Below are 24,643 nucleotides of genomic sequence, written 5' to 3'. Positions count from 1 at the left end.
TACTCAAAGTGTCTCTAATAACGTCCAGATACTTAGCCAAAAATCCTGGCCTTGACGGTTTATTCTGCAAGCGACTTGAAATGTTCCTTTCGCCTCATTCTCAGAGCTTCCATGGTGTCACATGAAGTCCCACTCAGGACCACAGCCAGAATCCACTCATTGTTAGTGACATGTGGCACAAGAGGCGGATTGCAAGACATGTTGCACCAGGGATAAACTGGGAAACTTTTATCTGCAGACCCAGATTAATCTCATTCACTGCTACACAATTAAATCAGTCAGCTTTAGTTTCACTTTCAAGACAGCATTACATTATCATTATTCCTGTACCTTTGATAAATGCCACATAGCTATCTGGCTGCTTTCAGAAACTTCTTGGAAAACGAATACTCCAGTCACTACATCGTTCTCAGCTGATACTAGTAACTACTACCAATAATCTCAAACATAAATAAAACAGGGTAACAGCTGAAAGTAAAAAAGGAAAGAGAGACACAGAAATGTTACATTTCAAGTTTCCTCAGAAAGAAATGGTATTTATTGTCTTGCATTAGACCTTGTCATTCATTAAACACCAGCTTCTGAAAGTTGATGGCTCCATGTTGTGCCTCTTGTACATCTACATCTAGATGTGTTACCAAATTAGGAGTATGGCAGAAGGTTCACCAAACCACCTTCAGCTATTTCTCTCTGCTGTTCCACTCTTGAACAGCACGTGGGAAAAATGAACACTTAAATCTTTCTGTGCAAGCTCTGATTTCTCTTATTTTATAGATGATGATTCCTCCATATGTAGGTGGGTGCCAACAAAATATTTTCACACTATGAGGACAAAGTTGGTGATTGAAATTTCACAAGGAGATCCTGCTGCAACAAAAATCGCCTTTGCTTCAATGATTGCCACGCCATTTCACATATCATATCCATGGCACTCTCTCCTCAGTTTCATGACAATACAAAATGAGCTGCTTGTCTTTGAAATTTCCCAGTGTCCTCCATCAATTGTAGGTGATGCAGGTCCCAAACTGCACAGCAATCTCTAGAAGAGAGTGGACGAGCATAGTGTAAGCAGTCTCCTTAATAGGAAGAACATTCTGTCAACAAATCACAGTCTTTGGTTTGCTTTCCCCTCAACATTATCTTTGTGACATTCCAATTTAAGTTATTCATACTTGTAGTCCCTTAGTATTTAGATGAATTTACAGCCTTTAGATTTGTGTGTTGTATGCTGTAACTGAAATTTAGCGGACTCCTTTTAGTAATTCATTATTTAGAGTCGATATCTAATTTTTGCACTGTACAGACGTCTAGTCTATATTGTTTTGCAATTTCTCTTTATCATCTGATGACTTTATAAGACGATAAATGACAGCATCATCTGCAAACAATCTAAGAGGACTGCTCAGATTGTCTCCTGAATCGTTTATGTAGATCAGGAACAGCAGAGGGCCTGTAACACATTCTTGGGGAACACCAGATATTACTTCCATTTTACTTGATGACTTTCCCAGACCTTTCTGGCAGGAAACTGCGAACCCAGTCGTTAAACTGAGACGATACTCCGTAAGCACGCAGTTTGAACAGAAATCGCTTATGAGGAATGGTGTAAGAAGTCTTCTGGAAATCTAAAAATATGGAATCAATTTGACATTCCCTGTCAATAGCACTCATTACTGAATGAGAAGGAGTAGTTAGTTGAGTTTCACAAGAATGATATTTTCTGAATCTGTGTTGGTTGGTTGTTAGCAAATCATTCTCTTTGATTTAACCCACACAGAGTAGGTGAAGACTCACTAAAACCACAACACTCACCTAAAAAAGGTAGATTAAGCAGAATTTCAAGGCTATGCGTGGGAATGCACTTGCAAACTTTTTCAAAGCTTTCCAGTTTGACAGAACAATTTGATTGATTATTGCCGATCATTTGCTTCCAACTTGACACACTCTACAATCTTCAGTCATTCGATCCACTCCACAGGCCCTACAGTTCACCTCTGACCATTGTGAGGGCTGGTGAACAACATTTTAGATTTCCTGAGCTCCATGACATTGTTGCAACATGTTGTTGTTGTTGTTGTTGTTGTTGTTGTTGTTGTCTTCAGTCCTGAGACTGGTTTGATGCAGCTCTCCATGCTACTCTATCCTGTGCAAGCTTTTCATCTCCCAGTACTTACTGCAACCTACATCCTTCTGAATCTGCTTAGTGTATTCATCTCTTGGTCTCCCTCTACGATTTTTACCCTCTACGCTGCCCTCCAATGCTAAATTTGTGATCCCTTGATGCCTCAGAACATGTCCTACCAACCGGTCCCTTCTTCTTGTCAAGTTGTGCCACAAACTCCTCTTCTCCCCAATTCTGTTCAATACCTCCTCATTACTAACATGATCTGCCCATCTAATCTTCAGCATTCTTCTGTAGCACCACATTTCGAAAGCTTCTATTCTCTCCATGTCCAAACTATTTATCGTCCATGTTTCACTTCCATACATGGCTACACTCCATACAAATACTTCCAGAAACGACTTCCTGACACTTAAATCTATACTCGATGTTAACAATTTCCTCTTCTTCAGAAACGCTTTTCTTGCCATTGCCAGTCTACATTTTATATCCTCTCTACTTCAACCATCATCAGTTATTTTGCTCCCCAAATAGCAAAACTCCTCTACTACTTTAAGTGTCTCATTTCCTAATCTAATTCCCTCAGCATCACCCGACTTAATTCGACTACATTCCATTATCCTCGTTTTGCTTATGTTGATGTTCATCTTGTATCCTCCTTTCAAGACACTGTCCATTCCGTTCAACTGCTCTTCCAAGTCCTTTGCAGTCTCTGACAGAATTACAATGTCATCGGCGAACCTCAACGTTTTTATTTCTTTTCCATGGACTTTAATACCTACTCCGAATTTTTCTTTTGTTTCCTTTACTGGCTCAATTACAGATTGAATAACATCGGGGACAGGCTAGAACCCTGTCTCACTCCCTTCCCAACCACCGCTTCCCTTTCATGCCCCTCGACTCTCATAACTGCCATCTGGTTTCTGTACAAATTGTAAATAGCCTTTCGCTCCCTGTATTTTATCCCTGCCACCTTTAGAATTTGAAAGAGAGTATTCCAGTCTTTCTCTAAGTTCACAAATGCTAGAAATGTAGGTTTGCCTTTCCTTACTCTATTTTCTAAGATAAGTCGTAGGGTCAGTATTGCCTCACGTGTTCCAACATTTCTGCGGAATCCAAACTGATCTTTGCCGAGGTCGGCTTCTACCAGTTTTTCCATTCGTCTGTAAAGAATTTGCGTTAGTATTTTGCAGCTGTGACTTATTAAACTGGCTTCTATCAGTTTTTACATTCGTCTGTAAAGAATTTGCATTAGTATTTTGCAGCTGTGACTTATTAAACTGATAGTTCGGTAATTTTCACATCTGTCAACACCTGCTTTCTTTGGGATTGGAATTATTATATTCTTCTTGAAGTCTGAGGGTATTTCGCCTGTCTCATACATCTTGCTCACCAGATGGTAGAGTTTTGTCAGGACTGACTCTCCCAATGCCGTCAGTAGTTCGAATGGAATGTTGTCTACTCCCGGGCCTTGTTTCGACTCAGGTCTTTCCGTGCTCTGTCAAACTCTTCACGCAGTATCGTATCTCCCATTTCATCTTCATCTACATCCTCTTCCATTTCCATAATATTGTCCTCAAATACATTGCCCTTGTATAGACCCTCTATATACTCCTTCCACCTTTCTGCTTTCCCTTCTTTGCGTAGAACTGGGTTTCCATCTGAGCTCTTGATATTCATACAAGTGGCTCTCTTTTCTCCAAAGGCCTCTTTGATTTTCCTGTAGGCAGTATCTATCTTACCCCTAGTGAGATAAGCTGTTACAACATTTAGGCCTTTCAATTAATCAACCTTTGGAGTGGAATGCAAATACTCTTGTTGCCCCTTTTTTTCTCTCACTAACAGCATTTCTTTTCAAAATACTGCTTCCTGCCAGGACTTTCAGAATTTTATTTACAAAAGTTGCTGGAAAAACATTTTCCATAATGGGAAAGTCACTAGCCCTGAAGACAGTATAGTAGACCCCTGACTACAATCTAGTGAGAAGGATTACGGAAAGATGCACTTATAATTTCTAGGCTGTACAAAAGCTCACGGAGACTGGGAACCAGCTCTGGCACCCACAGTAGTGAATAGGCACGACAAGAAATAATATGTGACACCTGATACTGAACATTTGTGTGTGTGTGTGTGTGTGTGTGTGTGTGTGTGTGTGTGTGTGCGCACGCGCACTTATTAGGGGATTTCCCTTACAGCCAGTCATGGAATCTCTGCAACCTTTCTTTCCTGCCAGTTGTCAACAACAATTATCTGATTTACCTCATAGCTCCATATACTTCTGATCTATGTACTCTGTACTTATTCCTAGCTTTTAATTTTGATAGGGAAGAAAAATCTCTAAAATATACATCATGACATAAAACTAAAAGTTATGAAATTTGAATTAAGCTAGTTCTTTACTTAACTAACAGCAAATGAGAAGAGAACTGGGCACACCTAGATGTTAAAAACATTCAAAAACTATAACTGCGAGTTCAAGGTACTCTGCCAATTTTATGAAATATGAACTCCAGTGTAGCAGCAACGAATAACATTTATTAACTAATAAACACAGAAAAGAACCGTGATAACAGTTGAGGCTAGTTGGCACTAGAGAAGAGCTTGACAAGAATGTCCATAATTGCCAAGAAATTATCATCCTCTGCAACATTCTTGGAATGTCGCACTGCACACAGAGACCCACTGTGGGGAAGAGTTTGAACTCTTTGACAGCTCACATAAACATAGCAGCAGACGATAACTGAGAATATTGCTCCCTAAAGAACACAGCCCTTGATTTTGATACCTCTTCCAGATAACTACAGAGTGAAATAAACAGCTCTTGATTGTAGTGATTGTATATTTTTGTAAGATACAGTCACAAAATTCATTGATATTCATAAAGAGTGCGCACGCAAACCTGTATAGTGCAAACAAAAATGAATACAGTGCTCACACTGCACCATTTTTCTGAACTTGTCTGGCTCCGCAATGCATTATATTTAGTATTCTTTTACTTCCTTGCTCTCATAATAGAAGATAAAAGATACTTTTTCAGCTCTGTATATTTTTTATGCCTGACTTGGATACATTCATATTTTTAGTGAGGAAGAGCAAAAGGTTTGTCACTCTTTAAGGGTGTAACATTCTGTTCTATTTTACTTACTTCCAAAATTTACAAAGCAATAAATTACATTAATGTATTACAGTTTGCATAATTTATTAATCTGTTTATAATATTGCTTTATGAAGACCAGAAATCAGTGTTAATGACCTAAAACTGTACCAGCATACTTCAGTAAGTTCACTGTGACAGTCACACGGTGCAGTCAGAGCTACATCTTGTTTCATTATTATTTCATGTGAAAATTTATTGAAAATGTGTCCTGTATTTGTAGTGCATGTGATAATATCAGGTAATTTATCTACATCTACATATATAATCAGCTAGCCACCAAGCGGTGTGTGGCGGAGGGCACAATTCACGCCAAAGTCATATTCCCCCCCTTCTGTTCCACTCGGATCGCACGAGGGAAAAACGACTGTCTGAATGCCTCAGTACGAGCTCTTATTTTCCTTATCTTTGAATGATGATCATTACACGATTTGAAAGTTGGTGGTAATAATATATGCTCTACATCCTCGGTGAAGATTGATTTCGGAATTTAGTGAGCAGCCCCTTCTGTTTAGCATGCCATCTATCTGCAAGTGTGTCCCACTTTAAACTTTCTATGAGATTTGTAACGCTCTCGCGATGGCTAAATGTACCAGTCACCAATCTTGCCGCTCTTCTTTGGACCTTCTCAATTTCTTGAATCGGACCCAACTGGTAAGGGTCCCACACAGACAAACAATACTCTAAGACTGGCCAAACTAACGTATTGTAAGCTATTTCCTTTGTTAAAGGACTACATCGCTTCAGGATTCTACCAATAAACCACAATCTAATGTTCGCCTTACCCGTTACTTGTGTAATCTGATCATTCCATCTGAGATCATTTCGAATAGTCACACCCAGATACTTAACTGATTTACCACTTCCAAAGACTGATCATTTATTTTGTACTCATACATTAATGGGGATTTTCGCCTTGTTATACGCAGTAGGTTACACTTACTAACAATGAGAGATAACTGCCTGTTATTACACCACACATTTATTTTCTGCAAATCCTCATTGATATGTTCACAGCTTTCGTGTGATACTACTTTCGTGTGGACTACAGCATCATCGGCAGACAGTGTAAGGCTGCTGTCAATACCATCAACCAGATCATTTATGTAAATCGTAAAAAGCAGAGGACCACATATGTCACTCGATACACCGTAAGTGCGCACTTTTGTAGCAAGCGACAGTGCGGAACTGAGTCGAACGCCTTTCGAAAGTCAAGAAATATGGCATCAACCTGGAAGCCGGTATCTAGAGCCTGTTGTATATCTTGCACAAAGAGGGCCAGCTGTGTCTTGCATGACTGCTGTTTCCTAAAACCATGCTGGTTTCTGCAGATGAGCTTCTCAGAGTCTAGAAAGGTCATTATGTCTGAACACAAAATATGTTCCATGATTCTACAACAAATTGATGTCAGTGAAATTGGCCGGTAATTATGTGCATCCGATTTTGTACCCTTTTTATAGATTGCTATGACCTGGGCCTTCTTCCAGTCCTGTGGAACTTTCCGCTGTTCCAATGATCTCTGATAGATGACTGATAAGAACAGTGCTATATTTGTAGCATAGTCAGTATAAAACCTTATGTGGATACCGCCTGGGCCAGATGCCTTTCTGGCGTCTAAGGATCTTAACTGTTTTACAATCCCAGATACACTAAATACTATGTCAGTCATCATTTCGTTTGTTCGATAATTGAAAGGGGGAATGGTGCTGCAGTCCTCTATTGTAAACAAGTTTTTGAAAGCTAGATTTAGAATTTCGGCCTTCGGTTTATCATCATCAGTTACATTACCCGCACTGTCAGCAAGAGAAGGTATTGAATTATTTGCAGTGTTCATAGATTTTACATACGACCAAAATTTGTTGGGGTTACTTTTAGAATCTGCAGATAAAATATTGCTTTCAAATTCGTTAAGAGTGTCTCATTGTCCTTCTGACAGCTGCTTTCATTTCGCATAATTTCTGTTTGTCAGTGGGGCAGTGACTACGTTTAAAATGACTGTGGAAAATTCTCTGCTTTCTCAGCAACTTCCTAACATGTTTGTTGTACCAAGGTGGATCCTTTCCCTCCCCTATACTTTTGCTAGGCACATATTTCTGTGGCACATGGTGAACAGTACCTTTAAATTCTGACCAAAGATGCTCAATCTCTTTTGTGTCCCGCGGTGAATGCTTGGAGCTGACTATGAAGATATTCATTAGTGACACTTTTATTTGCTTTCCCAAACAAGAAAACTCTATGCTGTTTCTTTGATCTTCTTGCAACTTCCACTGACACAGAAGCCACAACGACTTTATGGTCACTAATACCTTCTTCTAGATTAACTTCCTCAAAAAGATCAGGTCTGTTTGTCGCCAAGATATCTAATATGTTCCCACCTCGAGTTGGTTTTCTAACCAATTGCTCAAGGTTGTATATTGAGAGCGCTCCTAGAATAACTTCACACGAATCTTTGCTTCTGCCCCCTGTGATAAACGTGTAATTTTCCCAGTCAATGGATGATAGATTAAAGTCTCCACCTATAACTAATGAATAATTTGGATATTTACTTCCAATGTAATCAAGACTTTCCCTGAAACGTTCTGCGATGTTTGTTGCGGATGCTGGTGGTCTATAAAAACATCCTAATACAATGGTCAATCCTTGTCTGATTGACAGCTTTATCCAGACTATTTCACAGTTCGATGCAGTATCAATCTCAACTGTGTTTAAACAGCTTTTAACTGCAATGAACACACCACCTCCCATAGCATCAGTCCTATCCTTCCTAAACATTGTCCAATCAGAGTTCAAAATTTCACTGCTTTTTATGTCAGGTTTCAACCAGCTTTCAGTACCTAATACAATATTAGCATTGCTACTGTTTATTTCGGAGATTAACTCGGAGACCTTGCTACAGACACTTCGACAATTTACTAACATGAGATTAAGCATATTTAAATCCTTTGGAATGATCTGTTTAGGCGAACTAACAAGTTTTACAGTTGGCACACCCACGTCAGTGTCATGAACTGGTAATTTTTCGGCCCAGCAGTTTGTTTCCCATGGGGAGGAAGCTAATGTTTATGGTAGAGACAACTAAACAACAAATACTTCTTAAATCAGTACTTGCTCTTATCTGTGTATTTAATTTGCTTTTATATAGCATCTTTGATACTGTAACACTCTTTTGTCGATTTTAATGCTTCATAATTACTGTACCTGAGTTAATACAGAAAGCTTTTTATCATTGTTCATTACAGCGTGGCACACCAGTGTATAACATGGCTGCAGGAATGTGTCTAGCAGCAGAAAACAATTCCTTAGGATCTTCTGTTGTCATGAAATTATGTTCCGACAGTGATCCTTTGATGCGTTGGGATTTTGTTGAGGATGTAACGTTGGGAATGACTTGGTAAGTATACTTGATCAATGTCGCTAGTTGTTTGGTACTTACTTTAAATACATCTTAATAAAATAGATAAGGATTTATATTTTAATCACAAAAGTGGTAATATATCATCCCTTCATTGAAGGCATTTGTGATCTGAATCTGGAATTGCCATTCTGATTTACATTTCCTGCTTTCATCATCCTATAAAAATATAAAATGTGCTGAAATGGATCCCTATAGAATCCTTACCCAAATACTGTTAATTTTCTGTGTCTAGTAGATAGCTTGGTCTAGCAGAATTTGTGGCTGATGATTAAGGCGGAACTGCGTCATGTAGTGCTTTGTTGAGATAAAAGTGGGGAGAGGGAGGGGTGAATCTGCTCAGATGATCTGTACAAATTAAAAATGGAGTACTCAGTATAATTTTCCTTTTTAAGTAAGGAGAATAAATACATAAGGAGCAAGGAATTATGGGATTCCTAAAAAATAATTATCACACACACACACACACACACACACACACACACACACAGAGAGAGAGAGAGAGAGAGAGAGAGAGAGAGAGAGAGAGAGAGAGAGAGATGTAAGGAATTTTGGTGAAAATAAAGTAGAGAAAGAAACAGGACAACTTCTAACTCCACCCTTAATGCAGGTCAATGGCAATATTGGTCATTGAGTCTACATGCTTTACCACAGAGGTTTAAAATGGAAAGCTTGTGCGTTTGCAAATAAATAAGAGGGGGCCATTGAGGCTCCTAGACACCTCAGACACCTTAACAACATGAAGACTAGGTATGTGTACAAGCTGCCAACATCCTGGCCCAATCTCAGTCCAATAGGCCATGTGTGTTTGCCATGCAGCAGTTACATAAAACATATGAATAAACAAATGGTCGCAAGAGAGCTGCTCTCTGGCACACAGGAAAGCATTGCCCCTATTCATGAGCTGCAGATTTGCTGTTGGCTGCCAATCATTTGCTTGAGTAATTGAAGCAATAGTCTCCCATACAGTCACCTCCTTCTGAGATGTTTGGTTTTGATCAGTCCACTAGTGTCCTAGAACAAAGAAAGACACACTGTTTCTAATGTATACTACCTTCAGTAGCAGGCAGTTATAACACTAGCTTCGTTATACGCCATTCTTCCCTAACACCCTAAACTTAAGTCCTGTCATGGGAAAAGCCACGTATAACATTAGTCCTCTGCGAAACAAGCTAATGTTACCCTCTGAGGGGATTTGGGAATATTGACCACGTATGTATCTAATGGACAAAGGTATTGGACTGTAATATTGAAGATATTGCAATTAATAGAAAACTAAACAGACTTTAACTTTGGGGTTAACAAAAGTATTAAAATTCATATATGAATCAAACAATAAAAGCTTGCCAGTCCAAGTAGGCACATGAATTTGGAAATATATATTTAAGAAAATTAAACGTTAGTTACTGAAGTTAATTTCATTAGTATTTCCCTTTGCATAGCACTGCCTACAGGCAGACACAGGGCACTCTAAGCTGTGGGTGGCAGCAGTTACCAATAATGCACAAACCAGTAATCCTAGAAAGCAAAATTGTACCAAACTCACACTAATAAGAGCTGCACTCAATATTGTTACTTGGATCAGTACTGAAATGTTCCTGCGAGAAGTGTAGAACTAATATTGGCCAGGATGGGCTTCTGACTTCACTGGCATATAAATACCACCATTAAAATAAATAATACCACAATCACACTGTTTATGCTCCCATTTATAGAAATATATCAGATTTCTTTAGTAGCAATAATATGCCAATTATCTTTCTAATATGAGAAGAATATGGTGGGACCATTAAACTGGTATAGTATCACTAAACAAACCCTATGATTATTTCAGTAGCAAAATTTAATTCAACTAAAGTTCATTCTTAGCTTCACTTGGAATAGTTTATGTTTTTACTTTTCAAGGCAAATTGATCAACACTTAACTTAAAAATAGTAATCAAGGCTAAATTATGTTTCAAATAAGTTTACCTTATGTACCTTTTTCATCACCTGTGAAGCAACTATTTTAGACAGTAACATTTACGCAGTCTTGCACTGAATTTTTCCAAAACAATACTTTGCAATAAACCGAAGGCACTTTAGCAACATTCTAAATAACTTCAACTCTTGCTAGTCCTTGCACATTTGACAAACAGGATACTCGGTTTTCTGAACACTTAGGAGGGGACACTGCATAAGTTCATGATCAGGATAAAAGATACGCTTCCAAACACTGATTTATAGCATTTGGATTATTATTAAAATTCACTCACACAAATTAACTGCCCTATTCTGATACTTGTCTGTATCCATGAAGTTTATGGAGCAGTGGCGGAGTTGTGGTGGCAAGCGACGTGCAGCTAAACTGTACTCATTGCTCTTGATGTTTGAATGCTCTATAAAATTTCTTCGTGACGTCGTATTTTTAACATGTTAAAGCCGTTCCTTATTGCCGAGAGTACCAAGCAACAGTCAAATCCACATCTGAGGCAAAATTCCATGCAAACCTGCCCCCAATTGCCTCACTTGGCACTATCGATGTGTACCGTGCAACGGCTAGGCACTGACTGTGTATCATTCCCACTAAGGAGCCGCCCAGTTTGACCACCAAAACCCCCTTTTACATTGCGCCGTTTCACTTCCATTGAGGAGGGACTTCCATACATCCTACACATTTTACAATACAAATGCCCTAAATGTGAACCAGCTTCCAATACACATTCTTTATCCTGTAAATATATACATATCATAAATTTCATTGTTGTAAAATATAATTTAGATTTCTCCATATATATATATACATTACATATATATGCCAACTAGCTGTGCAGATGATGATGAAATTGATGAAATGTATGATGAGATACAAGAAATTATTCAAGTAGTGAAGGGAGACGAAAGTTTAAGTCATGGCTGACTGGAATTCGAGAGTAGGAAAAGGGAGAGAAGGAAACATAGTAGGTGAATATGGATTGGGGGTAAGAAATGAAAGAGAAAGCCATCTGGTAGAATTTTGCACAGAGCATAAATTAATCATAGCTAACACTTGGTTCAAGAATCATGAAAGAAGGTTGTATATGTGTAAGAACCCTGGAGATACTAAAAGGTATCAGTTAGGTTATATAATGGTAAGACAGAGATTTAGGAACCAAGTTTTAAATTGTAAGACATTTCCAGGGGCAGATGTAGACTCTGACGACAATCTGTTGATTATGAACTGTAGATTAAAACTGAAGAAACTGCAAAAAGGTGGGAATTTAAGGAGATGGGACCTTGATAAACTGACTAAACCAGAGGTTGTACAGAGTTTCAGGGAGAGCATAAGGGAACAATTGACAGGAATGGGGGAAAGATATACAGTAGAAGAAGAATGGGTAGCTCTGAGGGATGAAGTAGTGAAGGCAGCAGACGATCAAGTAGGTAAAAAGACGAGGACTAGTAGAAATCCTTGTGTAACAGAAGAAATATTGAATTTAATTGATGAAAGGAGAAAATATAAAAATGCAGTAAATGAAATAGGCAAAAAGGAATACAAACGTCTCAAAAATGAGATCGACAGGAAGTGCAAAACTGCTAAGCAGGGATGACTAGAGGACAAATGTAAGGATGTAGAGGCTTATCTCACGAGGGCAAAGATAGATACTACCTACAGGAAAATTAAAAGAGACCTTTGGAGAAAAGAGAACCACTTGTATGAATATCAAGAGCTCAGATGGAAACCCAGTTCTAAGCAAAGAAGGGAAAGCAGAAAGGTGGAAGGAGTAAATAGAGGGTCTATACAAGGGCAATGTACTTGAGGACAATATTATGGAAAAGGAAGACGATGTAGATGAAGATGAAATGGGAGATACGACACTGCGTGAAGAGTTTGACAGAGCACTGAAAGACCTGAGTCGAAACAAGGCCCCGGGAGTAGACAACATTCCATTAGAACTACTGACGGCCTTGGGAGAGCCAGTCATGACAAAACTCTACCATCTGGTGAGCAAGATGTATGAGACAGGCGAAATACCCTCAGACTTCAAGAAGAATATAATAATTCCAATCCCAAAGAAAGCAGGTGTTGACAAATGTGAAAATTACCTAACTGTCAGTTTAATAAGTCACAGCTGCAAAATACTAACACGAATTCTGTACAGACGAATGTAAAAACTGGTAGAAGCCGACCTCGGCAAAGATCAGTTTGGATTCCGTAGAAATGTTGGAACACATGAGGCAATACTGACCTTATGCCTTATCTTAGAAGAAAGATTAAGGAAAGGAAAACCTACGTTTCTAGCATTTGTAGACTTAGAGAAGCTTTTGACAATGTTGACTGGATTACCCTCTTTCAAATTCTAAAGGTGGCAGGGGTAAAATACAGGGGGCGAAAGGCTATTTACAATTTTTCCAGAAACCAGATGGCAGTTATAAGAGTCGAGGGGCATGAAAGGGAAGCAGTGGTTGGGAAGGGAGTGAGACAGGGGGGTAGCCTCTCGCCGATGTTATTCAATCTGTATATTGAGCAAGCAGTAAAGGAAACAGAAGAAAAATTTGGAGTCTGTATTAAAAACCATGGAAAAGAAATAAAAACTTTGAGGTTCGCCGATGACATTGTAATTCTGTCAGGAAGCAAAGGACTTGGAAGAGCAGTTGAACGGAATGGACAGTGTCTTGAAAGGAGGATATAAGATGAGCATCAACAAAAGCGAAACGAGGATCATGGAATGTAGTCGAATTAAGTCGGGTGATGCTGAGGGAATTAGATTAGGAAATGAAACACTTAAAGTTGTAAAGGAGTTTTGCTATTTAGGGAGCAAAATAACTGATGATGGTCAAAGTAGAGAGCATATAAAATGTGGACTGGCAATGGCAAGAAAAGTGTTTCTGAAGAAGAGGAAATTGTTAACATCGAGTATAGATTTAAGTGTCAGGAAGTCGTTTCTGAAAGTATTTGTCTGGAGTGTAGCCATGTATGGAAGTGAAACATGGACGATAAATAGTTTGGACATGGAGAGAATAGAAGCTTTCGAAATGTGGTGCTACAGAAGAATGCTGAAGATTAGATGGGCAGATCACATTAGTAATGAGGAGGTATTGAACAGAATTGGGGAGAAGAGGAGTTTGTGGCACAACTTGACAAGAAGAAGGGACCGGTTGGTATGGCATGTTCTGAGGCATCAAGGGATCACAAATTTAGTATTGGAGGGCAGCGTGGAGGGTAAAAATCGTAGAGGGAGACCAAGAGATGAATACACTAAGCAGATTCAGAAGGATGTAGGTTGCAGTAAGTACTGGGATATGAAGAAGCTTGCACAGGATAGAGTAACATGGAGAGCTGCATCAAACCAGTCTCAGGACTGAAGACCACAACAACAACAACAACATACATTACAGAACTCTAAATTTCCTGTCACAAATCAATGACCTTAACTAACAAAGAATAAACACTTCTTAATTACAGATACACATTTACATGATATAAACCTACTTCTAATCCATATAAGTGTTACACAGTGTTGTCATTGCAAAGTTGACTGGTTAAAATATTAGCAGAGCTGTTCCAATTATCTAAGTACTAATGCGTGATCAAGACAAACGTCTGTTGTTATTGTCAGTGCTTTCGTAAATCACAGTCTACTTGATGTGCGTTTTTATTTTCTTACACTTCGTGTCTGATCCATAAGATTTCATGTGTGCAGTCCACCCAAAATCTAATGGATTACTCAGATCACTTGAATTCACCCAGTGCAAGGTGAAATGACAGTAAAACACAGGTTGCATTTTTTATAAATAAATTATATGTAATCTGCTGTTTCATGTAAATGTCAGTTGGTGTTACTGTGTACAATACAAAACAAATTTTGCAGATGTGCTTTTTCTGTAATGTTATGAACAATATTTTTAGAAACATTGATTGCAGTCATTCAAAAAATTATATGGTAATTGTAGCCAAAATATAGCCTATTATTTTTACATTCGCAGCTATTGAACTTCAAGCACAGTATTAAAAACTTAACACTCGTTGACACTTTACAAAATTGACACTTAGTGTCTGTGATTGAGTTAAGAAACTAATGGGATGCTGTCCAAAGAATTGAAGGAGAATAAAATAGTGTTTATGTTTTGAGGTTATGTTGTATAAGAAAGAAAGATGGTAACATCCGTAGTCAATGTGATTCGAAGAGCTGTGTTACGAGAGATACATTGGCTGGACAGAAATAAGAAAACACCATGAGAAATACAAGCTTCAACATAAATGCAGATACTAGCCAAGTCTGCAGGCTGCGCTGTTGTGTTTGACTATGAACGGCACCTGTGCCATGTCCTCAATACACTGCAAGTGCCAGTCATTGTCAGAACAGTGTTCCGTGTAGTTGTGAGTGCATTATAATGGAGCTAAGTGAATTTAATTGTGGCCAAACTTCTTGTGCTCATTTGGTGGGGGTTTCTGTAACAAAGGTAGCTGAAGTGTTTGGTGTTTAAAGAGGCACCATGTCGAAGATTTATACCACATACAGGGAAAGCAGAAAAACATATCCTTAAGTCACAAAGCAAGTGAAAGTGTGTGTTGAGTATGACACAGTCATTGAAGGCAACTAAGACGAAAAATAAAGAGACAACTCCTGCAAAAGTCATTGCAGAATTAAATATCACACTCCAAAACCTTTCCAGCATTAAAATAACACAAAAGGAGCTCCACAAGCAGGGAATTGCAGGGCGAGCTGAAATTCCAAAATCTCTCATTAGTGATGCAGATGTCTGTAACAGGAAAACATGGTGCCTAAACCATAAAACCTGGACTATGGGGCAATGAAAGAAAGTCATTTGGTCAGTTGAGTCTTGTTCCACTGTGTTTCCAACATCCCAAGAGTGAAGCATGGTTAGGACTCGGTGATAATTTAGGCAATCATGTTGTGGCATTTTGTGGGCTCCAAGGTTACTCTGCAAGGTTGTGTTACTGCCAAGGATTTTGTCCCTTTTTGGCTGAGCAGGTCCATCATATGGTACAGTGATTGTTCCCCAATGGTGGTGCTGTGTACCAAGGCAACACCGTCCCTGCGAACAAAGTCTTTCGCAACGTCACTGTTTTATAAAACATTCTCAGACTTCTTGCCAGGTCAGTTCAGGGTAAAACCTCAAGCTTTTAATGATTAACACCCTCATCAAGAGCAATTTACTGTCTAAACTGCTGCTATGGTGACATCATATAGCTCATAGACAGCTTGTGGTGTGTGTGTGTAATTATGCAAGGCTGTCACAGGCTGTATGGTGCCACCACTCCCGTAATAGTGTAAACATTATGACATATATCTCTGTCTCTCCTCTGTGTCAAGAGCTTGCTTCTAGACACTGCTAAGATTATGTCCGCTGTCATGGTTTATGTTCTTCACACAAATTTTTACAGCCTCTTTAATTACACTATCCCAGTATGTAGGAACATAGGACAAAACTTTCGTTTCCTCAATCAATATTTTGTGTCTGTTTGTAAGTCTGTGCCCAGCAACTGCTGATTTCCCCAGCTCTTAATTTTTAATGTGCCACTTACATTCTGCACAGTGGTCAGAAGTGGTATGAATAGAATGATCAATGTAACTGCTTTTACCCTCACAAGGGAAGTTATGAGGCAGAGACTGCCCTAAACACTCACAAGTGATGTTACATATCCAGGGGTGTATCCTTAACAAGGCACATCTCTTTTATCATCTTACAGGTATCTGCCTTTGCTGGATGTAGCACCACAGGAAGGAAGGAATACAATTGGTGCCTCATCATGTGAATGCTTAATATTTTCATATTTTCTTTTATTGGAGAACTACAGTTTCATATCACGTGAACTGTAACCAGTTTTTCTGAAAAATAACTTAGTAAGGAGCTGTACAAAACCATGAACCCAATCATCGTAGATTATAATCAACAAGTTTTTTTAGGGTCATTTTCAAGCAACACGATTTTACTGAACTAAACCCCTTGGATTGGAAAGAACCCTGTTCACATGCTGAAGAAAACGACTTGGAAGTGAGTAAATTGTCATTACAGTGCAGTGTTAAAGACTTGTGTAATAATTCAACTGATTCAGAAAACCATATCACAAAGTGTTGTAAAATATCAGTGCCCTTCAGGATAATATGTCTAAATGTGCAGTATCTTAGGAATAAACTCAATTTGCTGCAAGTATTTGTGGATGAGAATTCACCACGCCAGTTAGTAACTACAGAACATGGACTAAAAGACAATGAAATTGAGTATTACAAATTAGATGCTTATGTGTTAGCAGATAGTTACTGCAGGCAACATCACAAAGGGGGTGGGGTGGCATTATTTGTAAATGAAAATCTTCCATTTAAGAAAATCTCATTTGTTGAACAATACTTCAAAGAAGGAACAAGTGAAGTGGCTGCTGTTGTGGTCCACATAAACATTCATTCAAACAATGGAAAATTCAGGACGGAATGTAACAATACCCCAGAGAAAGAAAGTTGCTAGTCCCCATATAGCGGAGATGCTGAGTCGCGATAGGCACAATAAAAAGATTCACACACTCATAGCTTTAGGCCATTTAAGGCCTTTGTCAGCAGTAGACACGTTGCGTTTGGTTGAGTGTGTGTGTGTGCATGTGTGTATGTGTGTGTACTGCTGACAAAGGCCTTAAATGGCCGAAAGCTATGAGTGTGTGAATCTTTTAATTGTGCGTATTGCGACTCAGCATCTCCACTATTTGGTGAGTAGCAACTTTCCTTCTCTGGTATTGTAAACACTCATTCAAGTAGGTTAGATAAATATAAAGTTATTGGTATGTTCTATCTTGATAGACTTAACAGGACAATTAAGACAAACAGGTCCCAGTGACCTTAGTGTAGTTGGAGGCTTAGAGATTGATGCAATCTCCTGTAGTATAATCATCGTTTCATCCCCATTGATGTGCAAGTCGCCGAAGTGGCGTCAAATCGAAAGACTTGCACCAGGTGAACAGCCTACCTGACGGGAGGCCCTAGTCACACGACATCTACATTTAATTTACCTATTTGAAAATAACAGATACATTAAACTCGTATAATCTCACAAATATAGTGAACTCTGACACTAGAGTAACAGAGTTAAGTTCCAGTAAGACAGATTAAGTAATAGTCAATAAAAATGTAAAAGACGATGTTAACTTTCAAAGTGTTGATTTTCATTACTCAGATGGCTATTGTCAGGTGTTACAATATTTAAGGTTTGCTGTACCAACAGCAACTAAGATAGCTGAGAAGAAGTGCATCCTGAATAGCACCAACATCAGTGTCTTCAAAACTAAGCTAGCAGGGGAGAAACGGGACATTATTTACCAAACTAGAGGGTCAGAAAACAAATGGGAAAAATTATATAGGACAGTGCTGAGGCATTTCGACTGCTGCTGCCCTCTCAAAGAAATAACAAGGGTATGAACCAACTCTCGTCTCAAAAGTAATTCTAGGCTGAAACGTACACCTAGGCTGATTAAGTTTAGTCAGAATATATATGATCTTGACTTTTTATATAAGAAAACAAAGCTACATATATTTAAGGAAAAGTACAATCAATCCAAAAAAACTTTTATGACAGACCGTTTACACTTGAGGAAACAGATAAACATTGATGCAATAGAGCGTTCAGCCAACATAGCTAAGGCATCCTGAAGACTAATCAATAAACATCATAAAGGCACCAACAAGGGACAGAGTGAACCAGTTAGTATTAAACATGAGGGCCATCTAGTGCAAGATCCAAATGAAGTATGTAATTTATTCAGTAAGCATTTTATCTCTCCTTTTGACCAACCAGCCCCTATTATAGATATACAAGCTGGCACACCAAATGATGTGACAGATGGTATAAAGCTCAAGTTTATGGAAGTGAATAAACAGGAAATATTTAACACAATACAAACTCTATAGAACAAGCTTCCATCTGGATGGGATGGTATCTCAAGTGTGGTGTTAAAGAAATGTTCCAATGAAATAAGTAAACCCCTTACCTATTTTATGAACTGTAGTATTAATGAAAACATATACTCAGATGCCTTAAAAATAAGTGTAATTCAGCCAACCCATAATAAGGGAAGCAAATAAGAAGTTGCAAATTATAGAACGATATCACTAATCCCTACCTTCAGTAAAATATTTGAAACAGTTATCCTATCACAACTCACAACATTTTTCTCAAGACACAAAATGCTTTCCGAATTGCAGCATGGGTTTAGGAAAGACCTAAGCACAGCCACTGCTGTTACCAGTTTCTTCCATGAAATATATAGCAATATAGAAAGGGGTATGCACACACCCAGAATATCCCTTGACCAGAGCAAAGCTTTTGACTCAGTAAACCATGAGCTTCTCTTAAAAAAAAACTGCAGGCATACAATATCAGTAATGCATCAATGAAACTTCCATCCATCTATCAGGTGAATCTGAAACAGTGTACCAAACTTACACATCAAATTGACAACTACATCTTAACCTTTAAATCCACGAGTGAAACAGTGACATAGGGAGTCTCTCAAGGCTCAATTCTTGGACCTTTCCTCTTTTTAGCATAAATTAATGATGTTGTATGCCCCGTTAACTCACATATTGTAAATTATGCTGATGACACCTCAGTTTTATTTCATGGTAAAGATTGTGAGGAACTGAAGTTTGTAGCAAGTAATGGGATACTAGAATTAAGTTCACATTTTCATGCACGAGGATTAAAAGTGAATGTAAATAAATCCCAGATGCTAATATTTACAACTGGCAGCTCACACCATTCATGCATAAATGAGGTATGCCGCATAGTGGCAGAGGAAGCAAACAAATGTAAATTTCTAGGGATCCATCTGGACTCAAACCTCTGATGGATTAGCCAAATTAACGCTGTATATAAAAAAGTCAGCAATGAGCTGTATCTTCTCAGCCAACTGTCCAAAACGGTGCCCACCCATATGCTTAAAACTGTGTATTATGGAACAATCTATCCCCATCTTAGCTACTGTATTATTGCTACAAAAAAGAGGGTTAAGGATTATACGTGGGCTAGACTATAAAGACTCTTGCCATGATGTTTTCAGACAACACAAGTACTTCACCATATACTTTTTGTATCTTTATAAATTAATTACTTTCTTTGTCTCACAGAAAACTGAAGTAACTAAATGTAGTGATATACATGACCACAAACCGAGCGAGGTGGCGCAGTGGTTAGCACACTGGACTCGCATTCGTGAGGACGATGGTTCAATCCCGTCTCCAGCCATCCTGATTTAGGTTTTCCGTGATTTCCCTAAATCGTTTCAGGCAAATGCTGGGATGGTTCCTTTCAAAGGGCACGGCCGATTTCCTTCCCCATCCTTCCCTAACCCGAGCTAGCACTCCGTCTCTAACGACCTCGTTGTCGACGGGACGTTAAACAACATTAACCTAACCTACATGACCACAACACCAGGTCCAAAGAGAATTACTACGGACAAAGAACAAGATTAAAAATGACAGACCAGAGTCCATATACTAATGGACTGATATGGTCTAATAAACTGCCAGTGTCCATGAAAAACAGTAATAAAAAGCAATTCAAATCAAAACTAAAAGAATTCTTAATTGAAAAGCATCTCTACTCGCTCACAAATTTTAAATGGTTAAGTTTAAGAGCTGTAAAATAATGTATAAAAAATAATTGGCTGTATTAATATGTGTAAGATGCAATGTACTTTGACAAGCATCAATTTACTGTTTAATTACTACCTGTAAGGCTAAGATCTAAATGTATTTTATGTTTGTAACTGTACTTGATGTTTGCAAAAGCCATAATATTGATGACTTCATGTAAAAAATCTAAATAAATAAACATATCTAAAAACAAAGATGATGAGACTTACCGAACAAAAGCACTGGCAGGTCGATAGACACACAAACAAACACAAACATACACACAAAATTCAAGCTTTCGCAACAAACGGTTGCTTCATCAGGAAAGAGGGAAGGAGAAGGAAAGAGCCTCTTTGCCTTTACAAATGTCTGCTTGTGTCTGTGTACGTGCGGATGGATATGTGCGTGTGTGCGAGTGTATACCTGTCCTTTTTTCCCCCTAAGATAAGTCTTTCCGCTCCCGGGATTGGAATGACTCCTTGCCCTCTCCCTTAAAACCCACATCCTTTCGTCTTTCCCTCTCCTTCCCTCTTTCCTGATGAAGCAACTGTTTGTTGCGAAAGCTTGAATTTTGTGTGTATGTTTGTGTTTGTTTGTGTGTCTATCAACCTGCCAGCGCTTTTGTTTCGTAAGTCTCATCATCTTTGTTTTTAGATATATTTTTCCCACGTGGAATGTTTCCCTCTATTATATAAATAAATAAACATATACTTTGGATGATTAATTCTTGAGGTCAAGTGGTCATCAGAAACAGGTTTTGCTCTGTGTACCATTGATATGAAATTGCACTCTTCTGGATCAGATGAAGAAAACTGTGGGCACTAAGATACAAATCGGTGTGCTTCTGTATCTAAAAATGGCTGCCTTCCTTCCGTTTTCTATCTCAACAGTGAACTGGATGTTTGGGTGCATGCTGTTCATATGTTTAAGAAAGTTCTTGTACCTACAGGCTGGCCAAATATTTAACTAATTTGATTCTGATAGTTGGCCATTGCAAACATCACATCAGAAACTATCAGATGTTTGTTGAGAAAATTAAACAGATTAGAGTTGACCCAAACAATATTTTAGTCGGCCTGGATGTCATCTCACCATTTACAAAAATTCCTTTGGAGGACACACTGAAACTGATGGCAGAGCATTTTCCTCCTGAAGCGCTAAAGTTTTTTTGATGCGTTATGACGTCCACCTCCTCCTTGTAGGGCAGTAAATTTTATGAAATGATGGGTCGAATGGCTGTGGGTTCTCTGTTGTTTCCAGCCATGGTCAACTTTTTTTATGGAACATTTTGAGGAGCATGTATTAACTCTGGCTCCCCTTCATCCATCTTCTGTTAATCACTACATTGACAACATGTTTATGGACTGGCCAGTGGCATAAAAGCTCTTAAGGGCTTCCTTGAACATATTAAGCAAGTTCTTGATTGAAGCAAGTTCCGAGTGCAGAGAAAAGGCAGACGTGTTTGTCGCAAAGTTTACGCTACGATGGGAGCAGTGGTGCCAGTAATGCAGATGTTGAAACCATCTGTGACAGTACTGCATAATTACCAGCCAATCGGAAGCTGTCTATGGACTATATAAGGCCACCACAGCACCAATTTTGACAGTCAGTTGCTCCTGATGAAGACGATTGAGATAATCATCGAAAGCTTGAGGTTTTACCCTGAATTGACACGGCAATAAGTCTGATAATATTTTATACAAAATAGTTTGACATTAAAAATGACACAGAGCACTGCAGTCTCATTATATTTAATTGACACTAGCAAATTACCTAAATATTAGAATACAAAGTAGACAGCATATATAATCAGCATAATGTTCACAGTTTGACAAATCAATATAGGTACAGCCTAGGAACTTGTCTTTTAGATTTTTGATTACACCTTTTGGTAGACCACCCAAATCTAACATCAGCAGAGCAGAGACTGTGGGGCTCTGTGCATTGCAGAGAGATTAAGATCTTGTGATCCTTCCGGCAGACAAGAGAAATGTCATGGTTGTTCTTAATACCACTGAATATCAAAATCAAAGTGGCATCATTGTTGGAGGACTGCATGTACAAATGCCGAAAACAAGACCCAACTCTGTCATACAGCAGGAAGACAGTGGAGCTTCTAAAGAATTCCAGTTTACGAGAAAATGTCATGAGAAATCTTAAGAGCTCGAGCTCTTATACTTCCCAGGTTGTAAGGTTTACCTAAAGTCCACAAGGAAGCCATTCCTTTGAGACCAGCTGTTAGCGCTATTGGCTCTCCTCCTTACAGGCTAGTAAAATACATAACTAAGTTGATGACTCTGATAGTTGGCCACTGTGAACATCAATCAAAAACTCTCAGCTGTTCACTGAGAAAATTAAACAGATTAGATTCGTCTACATGATATTTTAGTCAACCTTGATACGGTCTCACTACTTACAAAACTTCCTTGACGAACACGTTGAAACTGATGGCAGAGCATCTTACTCCTCAAACAGCAAAGTTGTTTTGACGTGTTATGATGACCACCTACTTGTATGATGGTAAATTTTGTGAATTGTGAAATGATGGACTGAGAGGCCATGGGTTCTCTGTTGTTTCCAGCAGTGACCAACGTTTTACAGAACATTTTGAGGAGTGTGCATTAAATCTGGCTCCCCTTCACCCATCTTCTTTTAATTAATTAATTAATTTATTTATTTTCTGTCCATATAAAAAAAGTTTTCGGACATTGTCAGGAAAATTTAGATTACATTACACATATACAGCAAAATATTTACATTCTTTCATAACAACATATGAGTCAGACACATGTCTGTACACATTATTTTTCAAAAGGGCACTACAAGTAGATTCCTCTATAGTGTAACACAATTTAGCTTATATTTATAATAGTACAGTACACATAATACAGTGTATAATTACATTCTTTCATACCACTGATAGACCGAAGACATTGTCTATATACACTGTTTTCCAAGATGGCACTACAACTTAAAGTCCTCTATACAGTAACAACACTTCTCTATTAGTAATTGCTCCAGTCTACTCTTTAGCATATTTAGATTTACTTTCTTGAGTTCACAGGGTAGTGCATTGTAGAAAATTGCTCCCATTGTGTGTGGGCTGTGGTCTGTTGCCTTTTTATTGGTCACAATTCGATGAAAATTTTCCCTTCCCCGTGTATCATAGTTGTGTACATTACTGTTTCTTATATTAAATTCAGGATTTTGTTTCACGAACATGACTGTTTGCAGTATATACATGGAGTACACCATAAGAATTTTATATTTTCTAAAGATGTCTCTACAAGGCTCTCTCTTCTTTACCTTGGCTACCATTCTTACTGCCTTTTTTTGTAATCTATAAAGTCTATCTATATGAACTGCTGATGCCCCACCCCATATCTCAATACCATACTGAAGGTGCGGATGAATTAACCCAAAATATATTTGCCGTAAAGTATCATGGTCCAAGAAGGCTGAGACCTATTTCAGTAGATACACATTTCTACTGATTTTCTTGCAAATATTATCTACATGGTCTTTCCATGATAAGTGTTCATCAACAACTATGCCCAAAAATTTATGTAAATTTGCATATGCAAGACCCAATGGGGATGTAAATACAGTATCAGTTACGGCAGCATTATAACTGTGGATGAACTTCATTATTACCGTTTTGTCTTTATTTACAAGAAGCTTGTTTGCTGTAAGGTATGCGGACAGAGTATTGAAACAGATCTCGGTACTCTTAGCTGCAGACTGCATATCACTGCCACAGCTGATGAAGGATATGTCATCAGCATAGCTTACAACCATGCAATTTTGGGGTTCAAATAAGTTATTTACATATACAAGGAACAGAAAAGCCCCTAGTATGCTTCCTTGAGGCACGCCACATTGAAGTGAAGTGTCCTGAAGTTTGATTTGGTTGTTAGGAGCTGCTTATTATTTTGATAAGTTAGCTTTACACACTGTTTCCTGTCTTTCAAATAGGAGGTAAGTAGTTTCAAGGCTAGTCCTCTCAACCCGTACTCTTCTAGCTTACACAGAAGAATGGTATGATTCACAGTATCAAAGGCTTTACTCATATCTAGGAGAGTGCCTGTTACCTTGTCACTTTTGTCCAGCTTATTTGATATTTCATGTATAAAAGATGCTACTGCTGTTGTAGTAGATCTCCCTTTTCTAAATCCATGTTGTAGGTTGTTTAACAGATTGTGTTTGGTGAAATATGATTCAACTTGATTTAGTATTACTCTCTCTAACAATTTGCCTAGTTCAGAGGTTAATGATATTGGCCTGTAGTTTTTAGTGTCAGTTTTTAATCCCTTTCTATGGACTGGTATAATTTCAGTAATTTTCAAAAGGTC

The 24,643-nt window shown here is 38.4% G+C and overlaps 1 protein-coding gene across 1 annotated transcript in view; it reads left to right on the top strand.

The window, feature by feature from the left end:
- The window catches only part of LOC124619830 (polypeptide N-acetylgalactosaminyltransferase 35A), a 165,276-nt gene that overhangs the window by 135,836 nt on the left and 4,797 nt on the right, over positions 1-24,643 (top strand). Inside the window, exon 12 of the mRNA XM_047146438.1 lies at positions 8,516-8,667. Coding sequence (XP_047002394.1) covers positions 8,516-8,667 — 152 coding nt within the window. The remainder of the gene's footprint in view (positions 1-8,515; positions 8,668-24,643) is intronic.

The sequence above is a fragment of the Schistocerca americana genome, chromosome 6 (genome assembly GCF_021461395.2).
Source record: "Schistocerca americana isolate TAMUIC-IGC-003095 chromosome 6, iqSchAmer2.1, whole genome shotgun sequence".
Taxonomy (NCBI): domain Eukaryota; kingdom Metazoa; phylum Arthropoda; class Insecta; order Orthoptera; family Acrididae; genus Schistocerca; species Schistocerca americana.
The sequence above is the reverse complement of the archived record's forward strand: the minus strand, read 5'-3'. Positions and strand labels throughout refer to the sequence as shown.